Source organism: Rhineura floridana, chromosome 10 (genome assembly GCF_030035675.1).
Source record: "Rhineura floridana isolate rRhiFlo1 chromosome 10, rRhiFlo1.hap2, whole genome shotgun sequence".
In the NCBI taxonomy this organism is placed as follows: Eukaryota; Metazoa; Chordata; class Lepidosauria; order Squamata; family Rhineuridae; genus Rhineura; species Rhineura floridana.
In genome coordinates, this window is record NC_084489.1 from 11,904,056 (window position 1) to 11,926,435 (window position 22,380).

General features: G+C 41.6%; 1 protein-coding gene across 5 annotated transcripts in view; it reads left to right on the top strand.

The window, feature by feature from the left end:
* AOAH (acyloxyacyl hydrolase) overlaps nucleotides 1-22,380 on the top strand; it is a 152,010-nt gene that overhangs the window by 107,442 nt on the left and 22,188 nt on the right. For all 5 annotated transcript variants that reach the window (XM_061585978.1, XM_061585980.1, XM_061585981.1 and 2 more), the window contains 6 exons: nucleotides 2,296-2,390; nucleotides 9,553-9,644; nucleotides 14,650-14,732; nucleotides 17,082-17,118; nucleotides 18,433-18,507; nucleotides 21,290-21,462. In XM_061585978.1, coding sequence (XP_061441962.1) covers nucleotides 2,296-2,390; nucleotides 9,553-9,644; nucleotides 14,650-14,732; nucleotides 17,082-17,118; nucleotides 18,433-18,507; nucleotides 21,290-21,462 — 555 coding nt within the window. The remainder of the gene's footprint in view (nucleotides 1-2,295; nucleotides 2,391-9,552; nucleotides 9,645-14,649; nucleotides 14,733-17,081; nucleotides 17,119-18,432; nucleotides 18,508-21,289; nucleotides 21,463-22,380) is intronic.

Genomic DNA, 22,380 nt, shown 5'->3' on the forward strand with positions numbered 1-22,380 from the left:
TTGGAGGCACTGCTTGGCAGTGGTTCTGCTCCTACTTGGCGGATCATCGCCAGAAGGTAGTACTTGGGGAACATTGCTCGACACCTTGGACTCTCCATTGTGGAGTCCCTCAGGGGTCGGTTTTGTCCCCCATGCTTTTTAACATCTACATGCAGCCTCTGGGTGTCGTCATCAGGAGTTTTGGAGTGCGTTGTCACCAGTACGCTGATGACACGCAGCTCTACTTCTCCTTTTCATCTTCTACAGGTGAGTCTGTGGATGTGCTGAATCACTGCCTGACCGCGATAATGGACTGGATGAGAGCTAATAAACTGAGACTCAATCCAGACAAGACTGAGACACTGTTGGTGAATGCCTTCCCTGCCCAGATCGTGGATGTTTACCCTGTTCTAGATGGGGTTACACTCCCCTTGAAGGAACAGGTTCGTAGTCTGGGGGTTCTTTTCGATCCTTCCTTGTCTCTGGAGGCGCAAGTGGCCTCAGTGGCAAGGAATGCGTTCTACCACCTTCGGTTGGTAGCCCAGCTACGCCCCTATCTGGACAGGGATGACCTCGCCTCAGTTGTTCATGCTCTGGTAACTTCTAGGTTGGATTACTGTAATGCGCTCTACGTAGGGCTGCCCTTGAAGACGATTCAGAAGCTTCAGCTAGTGCAAAACGCAGCAGCCAGACTGCTGACGAGGACCAGCCGGTCAGCGCATATAACACCTGTTCTGGCCCATTTGCACTGGCTACCCATTTGTTTCCGAGCCAGATTCAAGGTGCTGGTTTTGACCTATAAAGCCTTACACGGCGTGGGACCGCAATATCTTGTGGAACGCCTCTCCTGCTATGAACCGACCCGGTCACTTCGCTCAGCATCTAAGGCCCTCGTCCGGGTACCAACCCATCAGGAAGCCCGGAGGACAGTTACTTGATCTAGGGCCTTTTCTGTAGTGGCCCCCGAACTGTGGAACAGCCTCCCCGAAGAAGTACGCCTGGCGCCGACGCTCCTATCTTTTCGGTGCCAGGTTAAGACCTGGCTATGCTCCCAGGCATTTTAAACGTTTATGTTATAACTTTAAATTTTTATTTTTTGTTTGTTGCTTATGTTCACTGTTGGTAGGTTGATTTTATTGTGATATTCTGTATTTTAACCTTTTTGTACACCGCCCAGAGAGCTACTCGCTATGGGCGGTCTATAAATGAAACAAACAAATAAATTAATAATAAATAATGAGAGAAATATAATATTCCAGGTTAGATCGTCTGTAGAAACAGTAATAACACAGAAAAGAAGCAAAGTAAGAAGAACACCAACAAACATACAAAAAAGTAATTCTCCATCTTTGGAGATGGCAGGTGTTGTCACCACTCACCATATGCTCAGAAGAATGTTGCCAACATCTTCCAAGCTATACAGGAAGTGGGACTATGAAAAACCAAGCCAAATTGTGTTTGCATTTTGACAAATTTGTAGGGCAGTCCAATACCTCAGAGAGGAGGTTTGATAGAAATATCTGTTGGGTATTGGTACGTTCTTAAACCTCAAGGGTTTTTGCCTATTAGTGAATTATAATATATTATCCAGCAACATCTGTTTTTAAAGGTTGGACACAATGGAGCAACCAATGCTTATGAGAAGCTTGTAATTTTACCCTAATACAGCAGGGCCCTGCTCATACGGTGGGTTCCATTCCGGATCCCTGCCGTAAAGCGGAAATCACCGTAAAGCGAAACCCTTTGACAATAATGGGACGCGTCACACGAAAATGACGTCAAAATGGCGCGCAATAGAAAAAAACAGCAATAAAAACGGAACAAGCACCTTAATGCGGGGACTTTCCCTAACTGAAAGCCGCCGCATTAGCGAATCCCTGTAAAGCGAGGCGCCATAAAGCAGGGCCCTACTGTAGACCAAACTGAGAGCAATGCTCTCAATACTCTGATTCCACTAAACATTTTACTATTATTGAAAGTACCTCAGATAGTAAAAATTTATGTAGCACCCAGCAGGGTCCACTTTAAAGTAGCAATTCAAATCTTAAAGGATGCCTAATAAAGATTGGTCTAATTTGGCATGCACGTTTTGTAAAATTGATTGATGTATCCATTTATGTTAGGTTATTTGTAGTGCAGATGAAGTTGAAAATCTTGTTCCAAGTTTGGAAATGAGCATAAATAACTAAATCATGGTTTTGATTGCTCTTTGTGTCTTGAAATTGTTTTGTGGTTTTTCTTAATGTGGTTATGCCTTGTGCACCATACAACTTGAGAAACTTGAGTTTTAAAATTATAATGAAATGCCTTCCTTAGGCACAGAGTCCAAAGGAGTCATTATCTTGGGAGATTCAGCTGAGGCCCATTTTCACATCCCTCCTGAATGGGTGACAGCATCACAAATGTCAAAGGTATGTAGTTTCAGTTGGTTGTTGTACTGGTGCTAGTTGGCTGTATAATAATTCATGTTCTTCACATTCTTCTCTGTTATTAAGGGTGCCCATTGAAACTCCCCTCCATTATAAAGGGTACACATTGAGCATCTATATTTTTCTGAGAATCATCAGTTTCTGTTGAGGAAGCCACCACTGTAATAATCATGGGGATGTTAAAAACCAGAAACTTTTTTCATCCATGCAGTTTATTAGGACTGTAGATGGTCTTCCCATGTTTGTTTGTTTAAATTATTTATAACCTGCTTTTCATTGTTCGTACAACCCCAAAGCAAGAAGCACCATCAAAAAATAATGGACTGTGTTCAACTAAATCCTTAGCAGGGAGGAAGCAACAATATTAAGACAGTTGATATAGTTCAGACAGTCACTAAATACGTTTGACTTATTTTGCAATTTTAATGAAGTTTCCTATAGTAAATGATGTAATTCTTCAACTTTGGAGATGCAGTCCTCATTGCAGGTTTTGTCACCACTCACCATATACTCAGAGGCACATTACCAAATTCTTCCAAGCTACACAGGAAGTGGATTGGACTGTGAAAGAACAACCCAAATTGTGTTTGCATTTTGACAAATTTGTAGGGCAGTACAATATCTCAGAGAGGAGGTCAGGTCTCCTGCTCCCCTGGTGCATTCACTATAGCTGCCCACATTCCCTGCTTTTTAAAGTTTGACAGAAATATCAGCTATGGGTACTTTATTGACCTTCAATGGGTTTTTTTTGCCTATTAATGAATTTCTCTGCTTTTTAATCTGGGAGGTAAGAAACGGGATCCTGTGCAGGTTTGCTGAGAATGGATTGATCATTTGCATGCTTATTGAGTTCAGTGGGATTTACTCCTCTGCAATCATGCTTAGGGTAGGTGAAAATGACCATGGGAGAGGAGCAGAAGAGGGAGGGAGGGCTGAAGTGTGCAGGGGAGAAAAAGGAAGAGGGGAGGGGAGGAAGAAGGGAGGAGGAAGGGAGAGAAGAGGGGAAGGAGGGGAAGGAGAGGAGAGAGGGAGGGGAAAGGCAGGTCTGATCATTTGTATGCTTATTGTGTTCAATGGGATTTACTCCCGTGCAATCATGTTTAGAATAGGTAAAACTGACCATGTAGTAGGAGGGGGAAGGGGACAGGAGAGAGGAGGAAGGGGGGAAGGGGATGGGGAGGGAAGAGGCAAAATGTAGGAGTTAGGAGGGAGGAGGAGGGGAGGACAGATTTGATCATTTGCATGCTTTCTGAGTTTAGTGGGATTTACTCCTGTACAATCATGCTTAGGAAAGGTAAGACTGACTTGGAAGAGGGGCAGGGAGTGGGGAGTGGGGGAAGGGTTGAGAAGGGGAGGAAAGGTTGAGAAGGGGAAGAAGGGGAGGGGGAGGGAAGGGGGAGGGGAGAGGGAGAAGGGGGAGGGGAAAGGGAAGGAGGTTGGGTAGGCGGGAACTGGGCAGAGGGAAAGCCCCTTTCCTTTCCAAAAGAAAACATAGTGAACAGTATCATTGTTTTTCAGGGCTTCCCCTACGTTTTTATTGTACAGCAGACATGTGTAGTCTCCCACCCAAATTTAAACCAAAGCTGTCCCTGGCCATATCCACATCAGACCTTTATTTCACTTTAGACAGTCATGGCTTCCCCCAAAGAATCCTGGGAAGTGTAGTTTGTGAAGGGTGCTGAGAGTTGCTAAGAGAGGACCTATTCCCCTCACAGAGCTACAATCCCCAGAAGAGGGGCTGACTGTTTAACCACTCTGGCCACTGGAGCTCTGTCAGGGGAATAGGAGTCTCTTAACATCTTTCAGCACCCTTCAGAAACTACACTTCCCAGGATTCTTTGGGGAAGCCATGACAGTTTACAGTGGAAATAAAGGTATCGTGTGGGTGTGGCCCCCGGATAAGCCAAGCCAAACAACTGTGAGTCTGACTTTTAGAACACTGACAGTTCTTACTGAGCATGTTGGACACTATAATAGACTTCAATGTTAAATTAATTAAGCCATGCTTTTTTTTTTACTTTTAAACTGCAGAAAATGAGAGTCAGAGTATGGGGCAAAGTCAGTACTAGGATTACAGGTATTCTGTGAACATGGCTGATTTTTAATTAATTTCAACACATTATGAGAACTCTGACAGAAAAAAGTCCAACAGGGGTCTGAAATTTTTTCCTCTTGTTTTACACTTTGAACTCGTGATTGTCTCTGACTGTTTTGTGCATCAGCATGAAAACTCAGAAGGTTGTTAAGCAAGCATTTCTGAGTTCAGTTTTGTAAGGTTTTATTTTGAAATGAACTTATGGGAGCCATCAGAATGGCGTGGGTGGTATTTTCAATTTAACATTGCAGAATGTGAAAACTCTATGCTGGCTATAGTATACAGCCATTCTTGTGGCTGTATAGTTTTAAACACCAGCATATAAATTCATGGAATAAAAATTAAAATGCCATTTAATATTAGACACTATTGTAGCTCTGCATCCCAAGCCAAATCTCACATGATGTACATGTGTGTCTGTCTGAAAATGCATCGCAACTTTGAGATTTTAATTCAACTTTTTAAACTGTACATTTTTAGTTTTCACTTTTGAATTTTTACATACTTTAAAAAATTAAATCTTTGCTCTGATTGATGCATTTTAAGGCAATAATTTTAGTTATTGGTTTACTAAGTACAATGGCTTTGCATTTCTGGACACTGCACTTTAAGAAGGATGCAGACAAACTAGAACAGGTTCAGAGGAGGGCAACAGGGATGATCAGGGGACTGGAAACAAAGCCCTTTGAGGAGAGACTGAAAGAACTGGGCATGTCTAGCCTTGAGAAGAGAAGACTGAGGGGAGATATGATAGCACTCTTCAAGTACTTGAAAGGTTGTCACACAGAGGAGAGATCTCTTCTTGATCACCCCAGAGTGCAGGATATAGAATAATGGGCTCAAGTTACAGGAAGCCAGATTTCAGCTGAACATCAGAAAAAACTTCCTAACTGTTAGAGTGGTACGACAATGAAACCAATTACCTAGGGAGGTGGTGGGCTCTCCAACGCTGGAGGCATTCAGGAGTTAGCTGGACAGCCACCTGTCTGGTATGCTGTAATTTGGATTCCCGCATTGAACAGGGGGTAGCACTCGATGGCCCTGTAGGCCCCTTTCATCTCTACTATTTCATCCTGTCATCTCCCCCGCATTCCATCTCACATCATTCAGGAGGTACCACCTGGCCCTCCAGAGAGGCTTTCTAAGGGTTATAAGTGGCTGCGGGGGAAAGGAAGGTACAGGAAGCTTTCCCGCTCTGAACTTCCTTTTGTCAAAAGTCAAACATTGGACAACAGAGCCATGCAAAACCTGGTCAAAGACAACTGATTGATATTAATATTTTACAGGTGAAGGACACTGAAGGATTAGCACAAGACTACTTCTCCACAAACTTTTTTTTACTTGCAATTTTACTTTTTGTTATACAATTGGGAGTTAGAAACTGTTGCCAAACTACAGCAACTCACCCTAGAGGTCATTTATTTATTAATTAATTGCTTCCCATGAGGCATCCCAAAGCAATTTACAATATAGAGATCTACGAGTAGACCAACCTTCTGCCTACCCCCGCATGATGGCTTTAAAAGTGCCATTGTTTTTCTTCTGAAAAAGAAAGGAACTACATGTGTGGCATATTGAAACCTTCCAAGGGGAAAGTGGGAGAGAATACTGCAACTCTGAAAGCAAATATTCAGTACCAATAATTAGTATTCAATTATGGGCAGCAGGCAAATTACAATCAGCATTGTTTGCAGTTTTAATTTTCTTTTTGGAGAGCCTTAACTGATTTAAATATTCTAGATTAGCTGTTGTTTTTCTTTGTTAATGCTTTATGAAAAAATGATAATAGGAATCGCACTGATGACAGACCAGGGGATGAACATAATAAATCAGAGGCAGTGATAATTGAGATGATCATGCCTAATAAATATGGTAACCATTCTCATGATAATGACAGTAATGACAGTATGAAAGTGACATGTTCAAGCTAGCGTTTTAGACTGTCAGCATTTTTTAAATAAATTTTGGGTGTTCACATTTTCCAACTTCTCCACAAACATTTTTCTCTACATGCAAACATATTACATGGCATTTTGCTCTGGATTGAAGCAGTGTTTAGGTTCCAAGGCTTAGACCTGTCTGCATGCTCTGATTTCAGGCCTCCAACCCCTCCCATCCCCTGATAATTTTCAATCTGTAGTGGTCATAAAATGTCTGGCTCACAAGCCAAATCTGGTCACTGTGTTTAGCCCTGGAAATCTAGCTTAGATGCCAAGGCTCAGTACTGTACTAAATGAAGTAATATATCCAAAGACAGTACTTATTTATGTATTGATGTATGTGTTACTTTTATATCCCAATTCTTTCAATTATGGAACTCCAGGCAGTCAATAGAGGGCTGCCAGGCAGTCTCCCATCTAAGCACTGATCAGTCTTGGATCTGCTTAGCTGCAGCAAAGTTGATTTATCATATGCTAAGCCATACCCTAAGACTACTTCAGAGCAGGACTAACCTGCAGGTTTACCAATGCTTACCCCACAGTGTCTCAGATAGTTAAACAATGGCAGAAGCACCACTTCTTCTAAGGCAGAGCATTCTCACAGGCATAGTCATCTGATACTATGCCGTCTGCTCTCCTAGGGCAATACTTGCGTGTTCTCCCAGCCCCCACAGAAGCCTTATTGTTCTCCTGATGAAACTAGCATCATGTGAGCTTACTGAATAGCAGAGACAGAGCTTGGAATAGTTACTGTTTTGAACTCCAACTCCCATCAGCCTAATCCAGTGGCCATGCTGGCTGGGGCTGATGGGAGTTGTAGTTCAAAAAAGTAACTTTTCCAAGCTCTGAGCAGAGAGAAGGTACAGGAACCTCCAGCCTGCAGGCCAAATTTGGCCCACTCAGGCCTCCTTATATGGCCCACAAAGCCATTTTCCCTAAACCATGGCCACCTGCCCCATACCTGACAACGTATGTGGGGCAGGTACCAACAAGGCTACAAAAGAACAATTGGGAGTGTAACGTGAACTACCAATTGTTTCTCTGCTGGAGCAATATGCCTTTCCGCAGTTCATCTGCTGATGGGCAGGAGAAGCATGCCTGCTCTAGTTGCACAGAGAAACCATTGCTCAAACACAGTGAAAAAGATTTCAGTGGAAACTCTGTGGAAGCAGAGTTGAAGCTATGTGAAGGAAATGTTCTGTTATATAAAAAGCATTTGTGTAGATTAATTTGGGGATTCTGAGGCTAACTTGTTAAACCTGACCTGACTAGGGATCAAATTGGAAGGTGGGAAATTCATGGAAGATGAGGTGGATGGCACATAGGCACTATTAGTAGTTGGGGATTAAGATCCTAACCTCTTTGAACTTGTTGACTGGGAGTCACGGGAGTCACACAGCCCCAGGCTATATCTGCCCCATGACTTGATTTGGTATTCAGACCAAAGTGTGATCTCAGAGAAAAGAACAAGTGCCTACAGAAGTGCTGTTCTAACGTCACAGGACGGTCATAAATTGGTAGGGAATGTTTTAGCTGGAGGGAAAGGGTGTGGTGTTTAATCTTATATTTATTTGACGTTATTTGCTCCAGTTGGGAATAGGCTTGTAACCGTTCCTATGTTAAGACTTTTTCTTAAGAACTATTTTTCTATCCTATTAGTAAATGTTTAGCCTTAATTCACAAATCCTTGTAGTTGCTATTATTAGAAAACCACCCCACGTCTAAACCAAGTTCCACACTACTTTAGGTGTTCTATAGGAGACACTAGTGAATTTTTAGGCTGTTTAGTGAAAGGCAGCCTTGTAGATAAATAAACTTTCACCTGGTGGCAGCAGGAGTTTACCGGGAAGGAAGGGCAAACTGAGGGGTACACTTTGACTAGTTTGGAGCTCCCTTCCCGCCCTGTGGCACAGGACTAGGGATGGGACCCATCGTCCGGTGCCACTTCCAAAGTATTCCATCGCTCTAACAGGCGATATCGATTTGCGTTTGTTCTTTGTCCACTATCCTTTGCTTTTACTGGTCTGATTTTTTTCCTCCCCAGAAATGTTTTGAAAGAAACTATCAATATTTTGAAAGGAATTGTCAATAGTTTGAAAGGAAAATGGCTTTGCGTCCTCCTTCTCCTTCTGTGCTATTATAAAGTATTAGAGCTTTGGCTTGCTTCCTCCTTGCTTGGAGCTTGGATTATTCAAGTGGAGAAGAGGTGGCAGAGAGAAAGAGCTGTACTGTTGTGCTCTGCTGTGCTCTGCTGCGCTGCAAGTAAAATCAATAAAAGAACAATTTATTCAAGGAAATATTTGAGGGGGGAAATCCAGTGTCAGAGAAAGCCACTGCAGTTTGAAGCAATCAGGATTGCTCCATAAAGATGGAGGTTATGTGGACCACTGAAAAATCCAGTGCTAAATCCAAATTCAGCTGAATTCTTGCCCATCCCTATACAGGACCCATGGAAGCCGGGGGTGCTGTTACAACCAGCGAAGCCCCTTGCAATGCAGTTCCAAAGCCCCATTGCCTGGTGCTTGGGAAGTGCTACATGACAGACTTTGACAAGTGGGCGGGAGAAGCCACATGTCAATTATCTGATATCATAATTATGTCATGTGATTGACATCTGGGTTGTTCCACCCACCTGTCAAAGTTGGGGTGGGGCCAGATAAGGACAAAATGGTTCCCCACCCCTAGTATAGAGTCTAGACTAGCACCGCCAGGAAAGCAGCCATCTTATACTCAAGGCTTAACTTATCTCCAGGAAGGAATCTCAAAGGAAGGAGTTTTAATTCCTCCTCCCCACCCACCCAAATACATGCATCTTTATTTTCCATATCTGATCTATAATTAGTGTCTGATCTATAATTATTGACAATGCATATTATTCATTTTGATTAAGGCCTATAACTGTATCCTATTAACTGTATCTAAACTGCTTGAACTTCCTGTTGCTATTATCAGCTAGTAAGAAATGAGTAATCAAACTAATTGCTAATGTTCAGTGTATGAAGGCAACTTTTTGTAACCTGCCCTGGGACCACTTGGTGATGGGCAGGTTATAAGTACAAATAATACCTAAATAAATAAAGCCACCCAGACTTGTTCATTTCTTTTATAGAAAGCATTTTCCAACCTTCTTGAGGTTTTTTCCGATGAGCTTGACTGGCCTCAATTTTCAGGAGCAACTGGATTTCTTCACTCCACAATTGGGTAAGTAAGCAAACAGGAATCAAAATCTCAGGAATAAATGAATGTGGAGAAGTTCTGTGTTCAAATGGAAGTACTGAAATGTTGCTATGGCCTCCTCTGGTGTCTCCTACAAATAATGAACCTCTGCTTCCACAATAAATGGATACGCTAACACATTTTTTCACTGAGTCCATACCAAATATGCTTCCTTTTCCTGCATGCTTGCTTAGTTCCAAGCCCAAACGACACAGCTGCAACAGACAGAGCCATGGCATATCTAAACCTAGGATGAGGATGTAATTTAAAGTAAAAAGTGACACACAGCTGCTGCCCCTTCCTCAGCCCATTGCATCCCCTGCCCCCAGGCAATTTCCTCCAAGATGGGCTGCTATCAGAGCCTGAATGGAAAATTCACAAATTATAGGGGAAAGGATAAGGGGATCCTTAATGAAATCCAAAGTCTCTCAACTCCTCAGTTTTAGTCAAACTACAGTCCTTTTGTTATCCTCTTAAAACAGTCACGAGGGGTGAGACCACAAAAGGTAAGTGAGCAGAGGTTCACCCCGACCTTCTATAGTTTGAACACTGGAAACGAGACTTTTGGGGACTGATTGCCTGGGTCATAGCAGCAGGTGGGAAGTGGTACTGGACCCCTGCTTGCCCTTTAATTCACCTCCAAACCCTATTACAGATGTCTTTGGGGCAGACGTGGGTCTATCATGATCATGTGTAGCCAGAGCTTGGAAACGTTACTTTTTTGAACTACAACTCCCATCAGCCCCAGCCAGCATGGCCACTGGATTGGGCTGATGGGAGTTGTAGTTCAAAAAAGTAACTTTTCCAAGCTCTGTAGCCTATATAGGCAGCGGCGAGCTAACTCTGCCATGGATTGTGGAGAGGAAGCTCCCAGCCCCCCATACAGACAGTGTGGACTTCAATAAGCCCACCCGCACACCCCACCTCCCTCTTGTGTTGTGTGAATGACGTGCATACATAGCACGCATGCCTGCAATCAACCAAGATGGCAGCAGAGGAATCAGTTCCTTAGGGAAGCCCTCACCGCCATCTTGGGTGATGGCAGGCATGTGCGCACAGTGTGCACAGCATTCACACTGAGGAGAAAGTGGGGCATACAGACAGGCTTGTTGAAGCCTGCACTATCTGTATTGAGGGGGTGCCTAGGAGATCCCCCTCCTCAGTCCAGGGTAGGGTTGGATTGCAGGACCTGATGCTGCCGCAGATCATGAAATGAGAGCACCACCCTCCCACCCTAAGGAGGGGTTCTGCAGGGGCCCCTATGGGCTGCAGGGGCCGTAGGCCAGGGCTCAACCTGGCTGCCCTCTGGCACTGGCACTGGATTCTGTATCAGTGGGCTTTCCTATCCACTGAAGTTGCAACACCTACCTATTCCCTTTGCATCCGCAAAACATTATGCTCTATAGAAGTGTACAAGGGAAACCTGCTAATGCAGGAGTTAATAGACATTTTAGGGGTCCCAGGGACACAAAAGATCAATCCGATATTGATTTGTATTGGATCAATAGAGAACAGCCTTTTCCTTTCCCTAGTTTTCATTTTTTTATATTATAATGTTGGACTAGAGTCCTTTCAGGGATTTTTAAATAATGTTTATTCAGAGCTGTTTCACTGGTGATTGTGCATGTGAACAAGATATCACAGATCAAATACTGCTGATAGAATTTTCATAGTACCACAACTTGCTTCATACACAATGCCTTTTGACAAAATAAATCCACACATTCAGCTGCCAGTTAGGACCCAACTAGATATGATGCCATTAATGTAGTTAGCATTTCCATTATTATTATTATTAGAATAAATAGCAAGTGTGGGTGACTCAATCAGGACTAAAACCACAACAGGGAACAAAGGATTATAGTTCAATCCAGATCAGGACCTCTGTGTCTGCTGTTTTGCTAATTCTGTGAAAGGTGTTTCATCTAAGAGATAAGAAATCAAGCAACATATATGCATACATCCCCCTCTAGGATGCCCCGCATTAACGTGGTGAGGGGGTTTGAGAGTGTTGAAGAAGCTGAGAGCAAAGCCCTCAGGAGTCTAGGCCAAGAGGCTAGACTCCTAGCAGGGGCACCCAAGGTGGAATTGTCAAAGCTGAGACACCAGACTAGGATGCATCCAAACTCAGAGGAAGGCAATGGTAAACCACCTCTGAATACCTCTTACCACGAAAACCCTGTGAACAGAGTATCCAAGGTCGCTGATTCATAGGGTCGCCATAAGTCGCAGTCGACTTGGAGGCACATAACAACAACAAAAATATGTATACATAAACCAGTCCTGTGTCCCAAATGGGGATAGGATCCATTGGCCAGTGCCGCCAACCTGACAGGCTGGTATTGATTTAAGTTCACTCTTTGTCTGCTATCAACTTCTTTTACTAGTCTGATTTTCACACACACACACAAATTGATATTAAGATTGATTAAAGGGCATCAATAAAAGGAAATGAATGTGGCTTTCCCAACCCAGACCCTATCCCTTACTTTTGCCTCCTTCTCCACTGCCTGGGACTGAGACTGGCTGTTTTCCTTTTCTAAAGAAAAGGAAGAAAGCAGCTTTCAGTGCCCACCCCATCCTTAATGTGGGTGAGACACTCCGGAGGTTTTCATTTAACGAGTTAACATCACAGAGATTAGATGCCATGCCTAGTTGAGAGTCTCGTCCATATTAAGGACTCTGTAGGTTCTATTAATCTTTGCCAGCTTGCTTCTTTCTCCCTGCTTGCCGCTCCTCGGCAAGCTCTACAAAGATTAGAAGCTAACCCCAGACAGTCTCACCCATTGTGTTAAGGACTCCAGGCTCTAATATGTTTGGCTTCCTTCCTCCCCACTTGGAGCTTGTTGGATTATCTAAGTGGAGGGGTGGTGGTGACAGAGACAGAGAAACTTGTACTGCTGCTGTGCTGAGGCTGTGAATGAATTTGTTAAATTCAAATTCAGCAGAATTCTTGCCCATCCCTAGTCCCACATAGGAATGGGGGAGGAAATTCAGTTCAGTTTGCATTTTAATATGAATCTATTTAATCCACACATCCCAAAACAATATGTAAAGCAAAACACAGTTTTCTTTCCAAATTCACACCTCTCTAAATTTCGAAAAGCAGTTCTCCAATCAAAAATGTGAATATTAGCAGAGAGTGTACATAAAAAATATTTTTATTGGTGAAAACAACATACAAATGCATTACATGACAGAAAATGGCTTGCAAAAATGGTATAATTAGGGAACATTGCATACAAAAATGTGTATATTAGGATAAATGTGCACTAAAATGCTGACTTTTTAAAACACCCACAGTGTTGTGGAAATGTGGTGTATTGAACTTATCTGGGAAAATGAGAAACCAAGTGAAACAGAAATTGACAGATTTGTCCATCCCTAGTCCCACAGGTCAATTCTAACCCTGCTTAAAACAAAGTATGGCAGCTTTAATTAGTGGTGTTTCATCCAAGTGGTAGTTTTCTTTCCCGGGACTAATTTGAAAATTCAGCTCCAATTTAATTATTTTCCATTTGTCTCATTCTGATGCTCTTTCCCAGTTTCACTGTTCTAAAATAGCTTTTATTTTCATTCTCTTCGATCTATTATTCCTTCTGTTCCCACATCTGTCCACTTGTCTAGAATAACAAAGCAATGTTAAAGAATCAAGGTTTCCTTGGTTCAGCTTTCTCTTAATTGTTACTTTGTGATTGCTAAGGCAATTCTTGCTTCCATTAACTCTTGATTCCTGGGAAATTTATTTCCATTAATTAATATGTCTGTTTTTTCACATCTCCTTTTGAATCCTATGAGAGGCAAGGTCTTTAATTCTTTGCTTAAAGAATTGATTGGGAACAAATAGCATCTTATATAGATGTTCCATTGTTTGCTTAGGAGTTATGGTCACCTAATGCAGTTCTCTATGCTTTCTAAGACCTGGGGCTGTCAGATATAAGAAGCTAGGATAAGATGTTCTGGACTCCTTAGTGATTCAATGCTTCACAATTTTACCCTCATTTTGACCTTAATGTGCAGCAGTAGTCACATCTCTTCATCTGGGGGCTCCTGATTGCTTGGAGAAATAGTGTCTGTGCAGTCTATGAATTGAGTAAACCAGTGCTTTTAAGCTTTTCTGTTTCTTGAAAAATGAGTACTATAAATTGTTTATTTTTTGTCTCTCTTGATCCTTTGTTTCAGGGGTCCCCTTTAGGTGATAATATGGAAGTAGTCTAAACACTGCATGTGGTCTCTGGCTGCCATGCGTCCTGATGCAGACGCATTAGAGCCCTCTCCCAATATTCTTCCCCCACCCCTTCCTTAAGGAAGAAAAAGTAACTTATAGCCAGCTATCTTAAAAGGGCATTACCATGTGCACTATGTTCTGCTACGAAGGCCCTCCTCCGGGTTCCAACTCACAGGGAGGCCCGGAGGGTGATGACAAGATCTAGGGCCTTCTCAGTGGTGGCCCCCGAACTATGGAACAGTCTCCCCGAGGAAGTACGCCTGGCGCCGACTCTGCTCTCCTTCCGGCGCCAGGTCAAAACCTTCCTATTCTCTGAAGCATTTTAAGTTACACTGATTTACTTTTTAAAATGTTTATTGTATTGGATTGTTGATTGTATTTTAGTATTATTTTGTTATTCATTGTATTTTTATGCTATTTTATGTTCACCGCCCAGAGAGCTATTGCTAGTCGGGCGGTATATAAATTTAATAAATAATAATAATAATAATAATGTGATAAATCCAAGTTAAAATTCCTGGTCCACTCCGATACAAAGCTAATCAGTTGGCCTTGGACAAATCATTATCACTCCATCTAACCTATCTCACAGTGTTGCTGTGAGGCTAAAATGGTGGTGTTCTGTTAAGATTATTTAGTCCTAAAAGCTCATCTAAAAGCTTGGTGACCTCTACGTTCTTTATATGGTTACAATACTTAATCTCTTATTTTATTTATACACTATGCCTTCACTAAACCAGAGTTTTGTTAACTTTGTTTCAGCGGCTGGACAGAATCATTCTACCTACATTTGCGAAGAAGAAACCGCTGCAACCATAGAGATTACCAGAACATTTCTAAAAATGGTAACTTACTCTCATTCTTCACCAGCACATCCATTCACCATGAGTAGAAGCTGTGAAATGGCAGAACTGAAAAAACATTTTGAATGCAGATTGAGCAGTATACAAAACGTGCCATTCCTTTTCCTAAGTAAGAGCCCTAGCTCAGTGGTAGAGCACATGCCCTGCATGTTAATGGTTAAGGTCCCAGGCTTAATTCATGGCATCTCCAGATAGGACTGGGAGACACTGGAGAGCCACAGCAACTCGGTGAAGACAATACTGAACTACATTGATCAATGGTCTGACTCAACCTAAGGGAGCTTCCTATGTTAATAATGATAATGATAATTATTATTCTTAACTATTAGTAAACACATGAATACATAGGAGTCATGGTGAAAAACAAATCTTACTGCAAGCATGCAATTTTTTGAAAAATAACAGTTTGTTTAGTACACAAATGTATCACTGGGCAAAGAGCTTACAGACGCTGGTGCTTAGAATAAAGCTAACATGGTACCTTAAAATATCACAATTAAATACTGAAAATGCAGTTTGCTGGACACATTTCATCCACAAGGGTCCTCTTTAGCAACATAAAGCTGGTGAATATTCTTCTCATTCTTCCAAATATAGAGACACTGTCTGAGATAGATTTTTCCTTTAATTAGTTCAGGAAACAAGCTATAACACCCCAGACAGTCAGCCTTCTGCTTACTGAAAACTCTCTACTCTGAATACATATGGCTTTAGCTGCAAATCACCACATAACAAGCTCAAAGAATGGTCAGGAGTCTTCACTGTTAAGAAGCCTTTCATTCTCCTGATTATCTTTAGTGAAATCCAGGGTACACAAGAACACAGTATCTTCAACTTTTGAAGTATTCCTATAATATATGATTGATGGGGAGCCTCTTCCTGAACTCCCCTCGCTGGATCGTCACCTTGTAGTGGTGAGTGGGCTTGCATGTTCCAATGAACCCTGTGAGCGATGCCGTCAGGAGTCATGTACTCCCAGCAGGGTCACCCATGGTGGTAAGATCAAGGGAGAGGAACCAGACAAAGAACGATCCAAGAAAGTCCTCAGCGGCAGAACAGGTGGAGGATAACAATGTGTATGTTATGACGACTTCCAATTGTCATGGTACCCATGCCATTGGTTCAAAGCCTTTTTCTGTCAAGATTGTGTGTTGATCGTGGTGCACTGATCTCCCCACATAAAATGAATTCACGCACAGACGTCTTCCATAACGTCGTCTTCCTGAACTCATTTCCTCATGTCTTATGATGAAGTTTCTCACCTATACTTTTATCACATTATGTGATGCTGTGTTTTGTCTTGGATCGTAATAACTCATGTTTTGTATCCATTAATAAATGTTCGGGCTCACTGAACATTAGGAAGCCAGATAATTTGTGGAAGCATTGAGTGCCACTGGAAGCAGGAAAATGCTCTCTTAGTCTTGCCTGCCTGCAGGAATCTTAGTTCACCTAGATGCATTTAGGGAAAATGGGGACCTCTTTTTTTGCACCTTTAGATTTTTATACTTTCTGTATGGGTTGGGGGAACAAAAGATTCTTTAAGCTATAAGATAAGGCCAGCTCACTGCCAGGCTGTTCTAGCATGCAAGTCTAACTGCACCTTTCCCCTGCTCATTTCTGTATATTCACCTCCTTGCCAAACCTCCATCTGTCTCTCTGTCTACCTACCCACTTACCTACCCATCCATTCATCCATGGCTGACTTTCTATAGGTTGCAAGTTCATATATTCAAGGACAATCCCATCATATTGATCCATTTTCATCATATTAATCACCACTGTGTTTGAGCAAAATACTTTGCTGCAATTAGTCCAGGCAAAATGTGCCTTGAGAAGAAGAGGATGTGCACGCTGATGGAGAACTTGAGCCTTTATTACCAAAAGATGATAATCATAGCTTGTTTATTACTGTCACCACATCTTCTTCACATGATTCCCCCAAGGTCTTTTCCTCTGCCTTTCCTGTCTACCACACTCAGCAGCACATTAGGTGTCCTGCAGTGCAACTGGGTAGAGAGGCTGGGGGGAAAGCAAAGGACAAACTGCTACTGCCTTATCTCATGCTTGATTAGGAGATATAAAGGTGTGGAGAAGGATCTCTGGGTTGCATCCTGAGAACCTAATGTGTTATGTGAGGTTGGTTTGACCCAGGCGAGACAGCTCAGACATGACTCCCCAAAATTAATCACAATTAAAATCCAATCTCAGTAATGTCAATGGGAACTTTTTATTTTATTGGAACTTAAGCACAATATTTTTCATCTATTAGAAGTCTTATTACTTCAACTGTGTTACATTCTCTTTTATTCATTGCCTTTGGTCATCTAGGTGGCTCTTCAAGAAACATCCTAGATCTTGTAAAAAGGTAAATGATTAAGGGGGGATTTGAACTGCTTTTCTCATAGTTTAAATAGCTAGTTGTAGAACCATGCTGGGACAAATGTCTGAAAGTGTCATTTTTTTCTTTAGGGCATATCTTGTTTAAACCTTGAATTCATGTTCTAGTCTCTTTGCTCTGTGCTTTTCCTACACATAATTTACCATGAAAATGTAAGGTGGAATCCAGTTGTGTCCTTCCATTTGTGGAAGGGCTTTTGATTCAGAAGACACCTACATGTGCGTGGGTGTGATTTTTGCATATTCTCCTTCCCCCGTACAGACATCTCTGTCCCTTGCTCTAGAGGGCTGGGAGACCTTTCAGAACAGTGTGGAAAGTGGTGTGGGAGGCTGCAAGGGGAAGAAGGAATTGGCCAAAATCACCTCTCCTCCTCTTTCATTAGTGAGACAAAGACTCTTCTGTTCGCAGAAGGGGACAATTGGATACAACTCGGAATCAATGTTTGTGTTCAGTTTTCACTTATTAATAGAAAAATGGCAAACCCAGTGGTCAATGAGATAAGCTTCCAAGTAGGTCTCTCTAGCTGTTCAGCCCCAGCAACTTTCAGAGACTGAGATTCCATTTGACTACCATGACAGTAGTTGTCTAATCCTTTTCATAGGTAATGTTTTAAAGTCTAACATGTTAACAGCATTCAGTCCAGTGGCTGTCACAACTCTGAAGTAGCTCGAGAGTGTCTTTGCCTGAATCTGTTAGGGGAAGGGCCATAGCTTTGCATGCAGACAGTCTAAGATTCAATCCCTGGCATCTCAGGTTGGCCTGGAAAAAGTTCCCGCCTGAACCCCTGGAGTACCACTGCCAAAGTCGACAGTACTGGACTGGATGGGCCAGTGGTCTGACTTAGTATAAGGCATCATCCTATGTTCCTATTAGGAAAGTCATGTGTTTGTGATTTCCTTGTACATGAGAAGCTGCTATGTTAAACAAAAATGAATTGCCATCACCAAGCCATATGCCACTGATGGTAGTAATGGGCATCTTCTTAAATCCTCATCTATTTACTGTAGATACCTGTGAAATTACATTGCATCAGTAAGTTCCATGTAGTAGGAACATGCTGTATGTTACAACAGAGAGAAAGAGAAGGTTGTATCTGACTAAGTTGCACTCAGAGTACCCACTGAAATCAATGGATCGAAGTTAGACATGAGTAACTGGTGTGTCCATTGATTTCATTGGATCTCCTCGGAGTGTGACTTGGTTGGGTACAACCCAGACAGAATTATTCATGCTATGTGTAGAATGTTAATACTGAAGGTTTTATTTATGTTATATTTCTAGCTTGGCAAGGAGTCAACAGTTTGACAAGCCTGCAATAGTTACTTTTGCAATGATTGGAAATGCCGTCTGTAATGGGTAAGGTACCTTATAGTGTATAGTGTATTTAAGCGTATCCCCACTACACTTAAAATAATTTAACAGTCATCCCCTCTTCCCAAAGAGCTCTGGAAACTGTAGTTCGCCAAACTACAATATCAAGGGGGGCAGGGGGAGAGAGCCAATGATAGCTAAACAGATGTCCTTGCTGGTCATGGACCGAAATAAACATTCATTCATTCATTAACAGATGTAAAACTAATATATTCAGTGTAGGTGTATCCTTTCTTTGTATTATGATTTGTGGAACATCTTTGACAGATTCATCTGGATTCTGTCACATTGTGTGTGTGTGTGTGTGTAGACACACAAGTACACATGCCTGCATTCTGGTGCTTTTATAGCTGAATTGTTTTCTTCTGAATATATGTATAAACATATATATTGCAATTTATGAATATTTTTGCAGAATGTTCCCTGGCTGTAGCATTTCAGTCATTTTCTCCTGCTGAAATACTACAATGATGACTAAATACTACTACTACTACAACTACTACTTGTTGTTGTTGTTGTTATATGCCTTCAAGTCGATACTACTACTACTACTACTACTACTACTACTACTACTAATAATAATAATAATAATAAGTGTACTGAGCCATTAGCTACCACAATAAAAGATTATTACATTCTCCAGTGGTTTGATATTATGTCTAAAGCTCAATAATGTGTACCTAAGGAACTGATCAGTAATGTATGGCATTGACTGAAGTAACTAGTATTTTTAGGGTGTCATGTATGCAAATAAATGAACATTGGGAAAAAATATGATGAAATACCAAGGTGTGGAGTTCACTGTACAAAATGTAAAATGGAGGGTCTAATCCTGCATTTTTTCTTTCACCTTTATTCAGGCCTATTGACATTGAAATAAATGGCTTGTGTGAATATTACCATGTAGCCATTCATCTGCCATTAATGTGACAAGAGGGGCTTTTAGTTCCTTTACAACTCTAATACCTACCTTACCCTCTCCCTCTGATAAGTTATTCCAGCAAGTTATGGCATTCATTTTTTCTTGCTTTGTCTTTCTGTTTTATGTTCTTATTTCCCTTTTGGTCTTTTATTACACTCTTAGAGCTAAGCTTTGAAACTGCATGAACTCCACAAGAATCCCAGACCTTTGTGTCAGAAAAAGAATGCATCTTATTCTGCAAAAGAATGAAACATTAATGTTTGCCCATGTTCACATCTTGCTGTGGTCCCAAAGGAAACTTCTGTTCATTCCTGTCACTTGTCATGATGATAGCTTCCTTGAAAGGAGCACTGGGGTTAATTCATTGGAAAAATGGTACTAGGGAAAGAGGGGGAAGAACGAGGATGTGTATGGAATGAAATATTTGATCTGTAAAAGTCCACTAGAATGTGTAGAGCACTTTGACTTAAATCCACCCTTGGACTTGCTCCATCAAAACCTTTGCCATCTGACAAAGGGCTACAAGAGGCTGGCGTTTTTGTTGTTCAGTCTAACCAGCAGAGATGTGATTTTTTGGATATCAAACCATACATTTTCCAAGAATTAATGTCAAGTGTAGTGAAAATATGCATGCGTGCTGGATTTTTGTTTTTAAATTATGATTGTTTTAAATAATTGATGCTTAGTATTTCACTGTACTATTGAAGCCTAACAGACTAGTGTTTAAAGCCATTGTGATTGGAATAATGAATCCCTGTCCTGGTCTAATTCAGATCTCTGTTTCCAGCAAAAATACGCCTTGTAGCTCCTACACTGCAGAATCACACCTCAGCCAAAGCACTGTTAAAGTGCCAATATTTCGTGCCAATGTGGCAAGTGAAAGATTGAGAAATACAGGCATTTGTAAGTGACAGAGATAATGGAATTGGCGGATTGTGTGCTTCCCAGAACCTAAATTGCAATGTCCAAATGAGGAGGATATACACAAATATAGACAGATGGTAGATATCTCACAGCCTACCACATGTAGGACAGAGAAATAATAAAAAAGAAACATAAAAAAGAATGCACAGTGGGGTTGTGAATTTTTTAAGGAATGGGGACAACCAAAATGGTTAATTTGCTATTTTTCTCCTAACTGATTATTTCTACAGCTTTCTTTTCCCAATGCTGTATTTTATTTGTGTCATGAAGCATGATAACAAGAAGGAAACAAGAGCTGACTGATTGGGGCCAGAGGCAATCTGTGCTTTGAAATGAGGGACAGCTGAAAGTAATGACAGAAAGAGATTAAACTCCCTTAATGGTAAATCAGCCATGATAGAGGCTCCTCTGCCTAAGCGCCCCCAGTTCTGAAAATCCTTTATCTTGTAGATACTTTTGTAAACTGCTCTGAGACTATATGCATGTACAGATGGAATCACTTGTCAATATTTAACTTTGAGTTTACATCACAGCGTTGTTGGGACGCATTAGGCACATTCAGCACTAAGTTCTTTTGAAAGTCTAAATAGAATCACAGGTTTTGGATGGCCCCAATTAACCATCTAGTCCAGCACTGCACAGATTGATGACCCACCATTCCACATTGCCTGGCAGCCATGTATGGCAGCCACTGGGGCACAATAACCCTCCTAGTTTTGCTGAATGCCTCGGACTGTAAAAAAAGGGTGTGTCAAGCAACTGACTCACAAACTGTACAGGCTGCTCTAGTCCAAGCTTAACCCTCCCAATTAAGCATCCAAACAGAGCTTCCAAAGTATACCCAAACAGGAGACAATTTACCTAGTTTGTTCTTGCTGTTCTGTGCTAAGCACTGCCTGTTTTTTTCTGTTTCTTTCATAGACATTCTGACACAGTAAAACACATGACACGACCTGAGCAAATGCGCTCCAATGTTGTGCAGACTCTGCATTATCTAAACAGCCTCCTTCCAAAAGGGAGCCATGTGATTTTAACTGGCTTGGTAGATGGTCGCTTCCTATGGGATAACTTGCATGATAGATACCATCCTCTTGGTAAATATGCTGCCTTCCTTTCTCTTTTGTAAATGTTATGAGGCTGAGGAGGCACTAGCAAATGACAATGGTTTTTGGAGTGCTGGGATTCTGAAGATATATGTGATCCCAGATCTTCCCCTTAGTTCAAAACTCATTTTTGATTACTGTAACGAAATGGCTATAATCATTACTTGGTTATGTGTTTTAGACAGAAGTCACTGATATATATGAGGGCTTCTCCAGAGAACAATCTTTCTGCTGGCTGGCATTAGCACCTGTCAAGTTCATGCAGCTGCCCAGGGCTATGGCTTTTTGAAAATCACACCATGCTAGAGACTTCCATAGTTACCTGTAATAGTTGGCTCATTATGGTTCAGTGGGGCCAAAGGCCTATCATCTTCAGTTCTGCAAGCAGATGCTCCACATGCCCAAACACACTCTTAGTAGAGGAAGTTGTCCTTGCTACTCACCAGTCACAAAAAAAAAAATTGGAAATGAGAAGACTGCTTCAAAATGCTTAAAGCAACAAATAAATGAAATCTAGGTAGAAAGACAGTGGATTTTTTTTTTTTAAAAAAGATCAACTTCTATATATAAACATAAGCTGAGCTAAATTTACCTATGTACTTATTTGAGGGATTTATACCTCACCCCTAAATAAAATTACCCATCCTTACTCTTACTCTTCACCAGATAGAACTTCTGGCAAGCCTTAGATCTGTTCAAGCTACAAAATTTGAAGTCCCACCCCTACACGCACGCACGCACACACACACACACACACACAGAGTTTTCCCCCTTTAGTGTGACTTGCACCTCTTAGAAAATTGGGGAAGGACTGTAGCTCTGTGCCAGAGCATCTACCTTGCATTCAGAAGGTTCCAGGTTTAATCTATGGTGTCTCCTACTCTGCCAGTCAGAGTAGATAGTACTGAG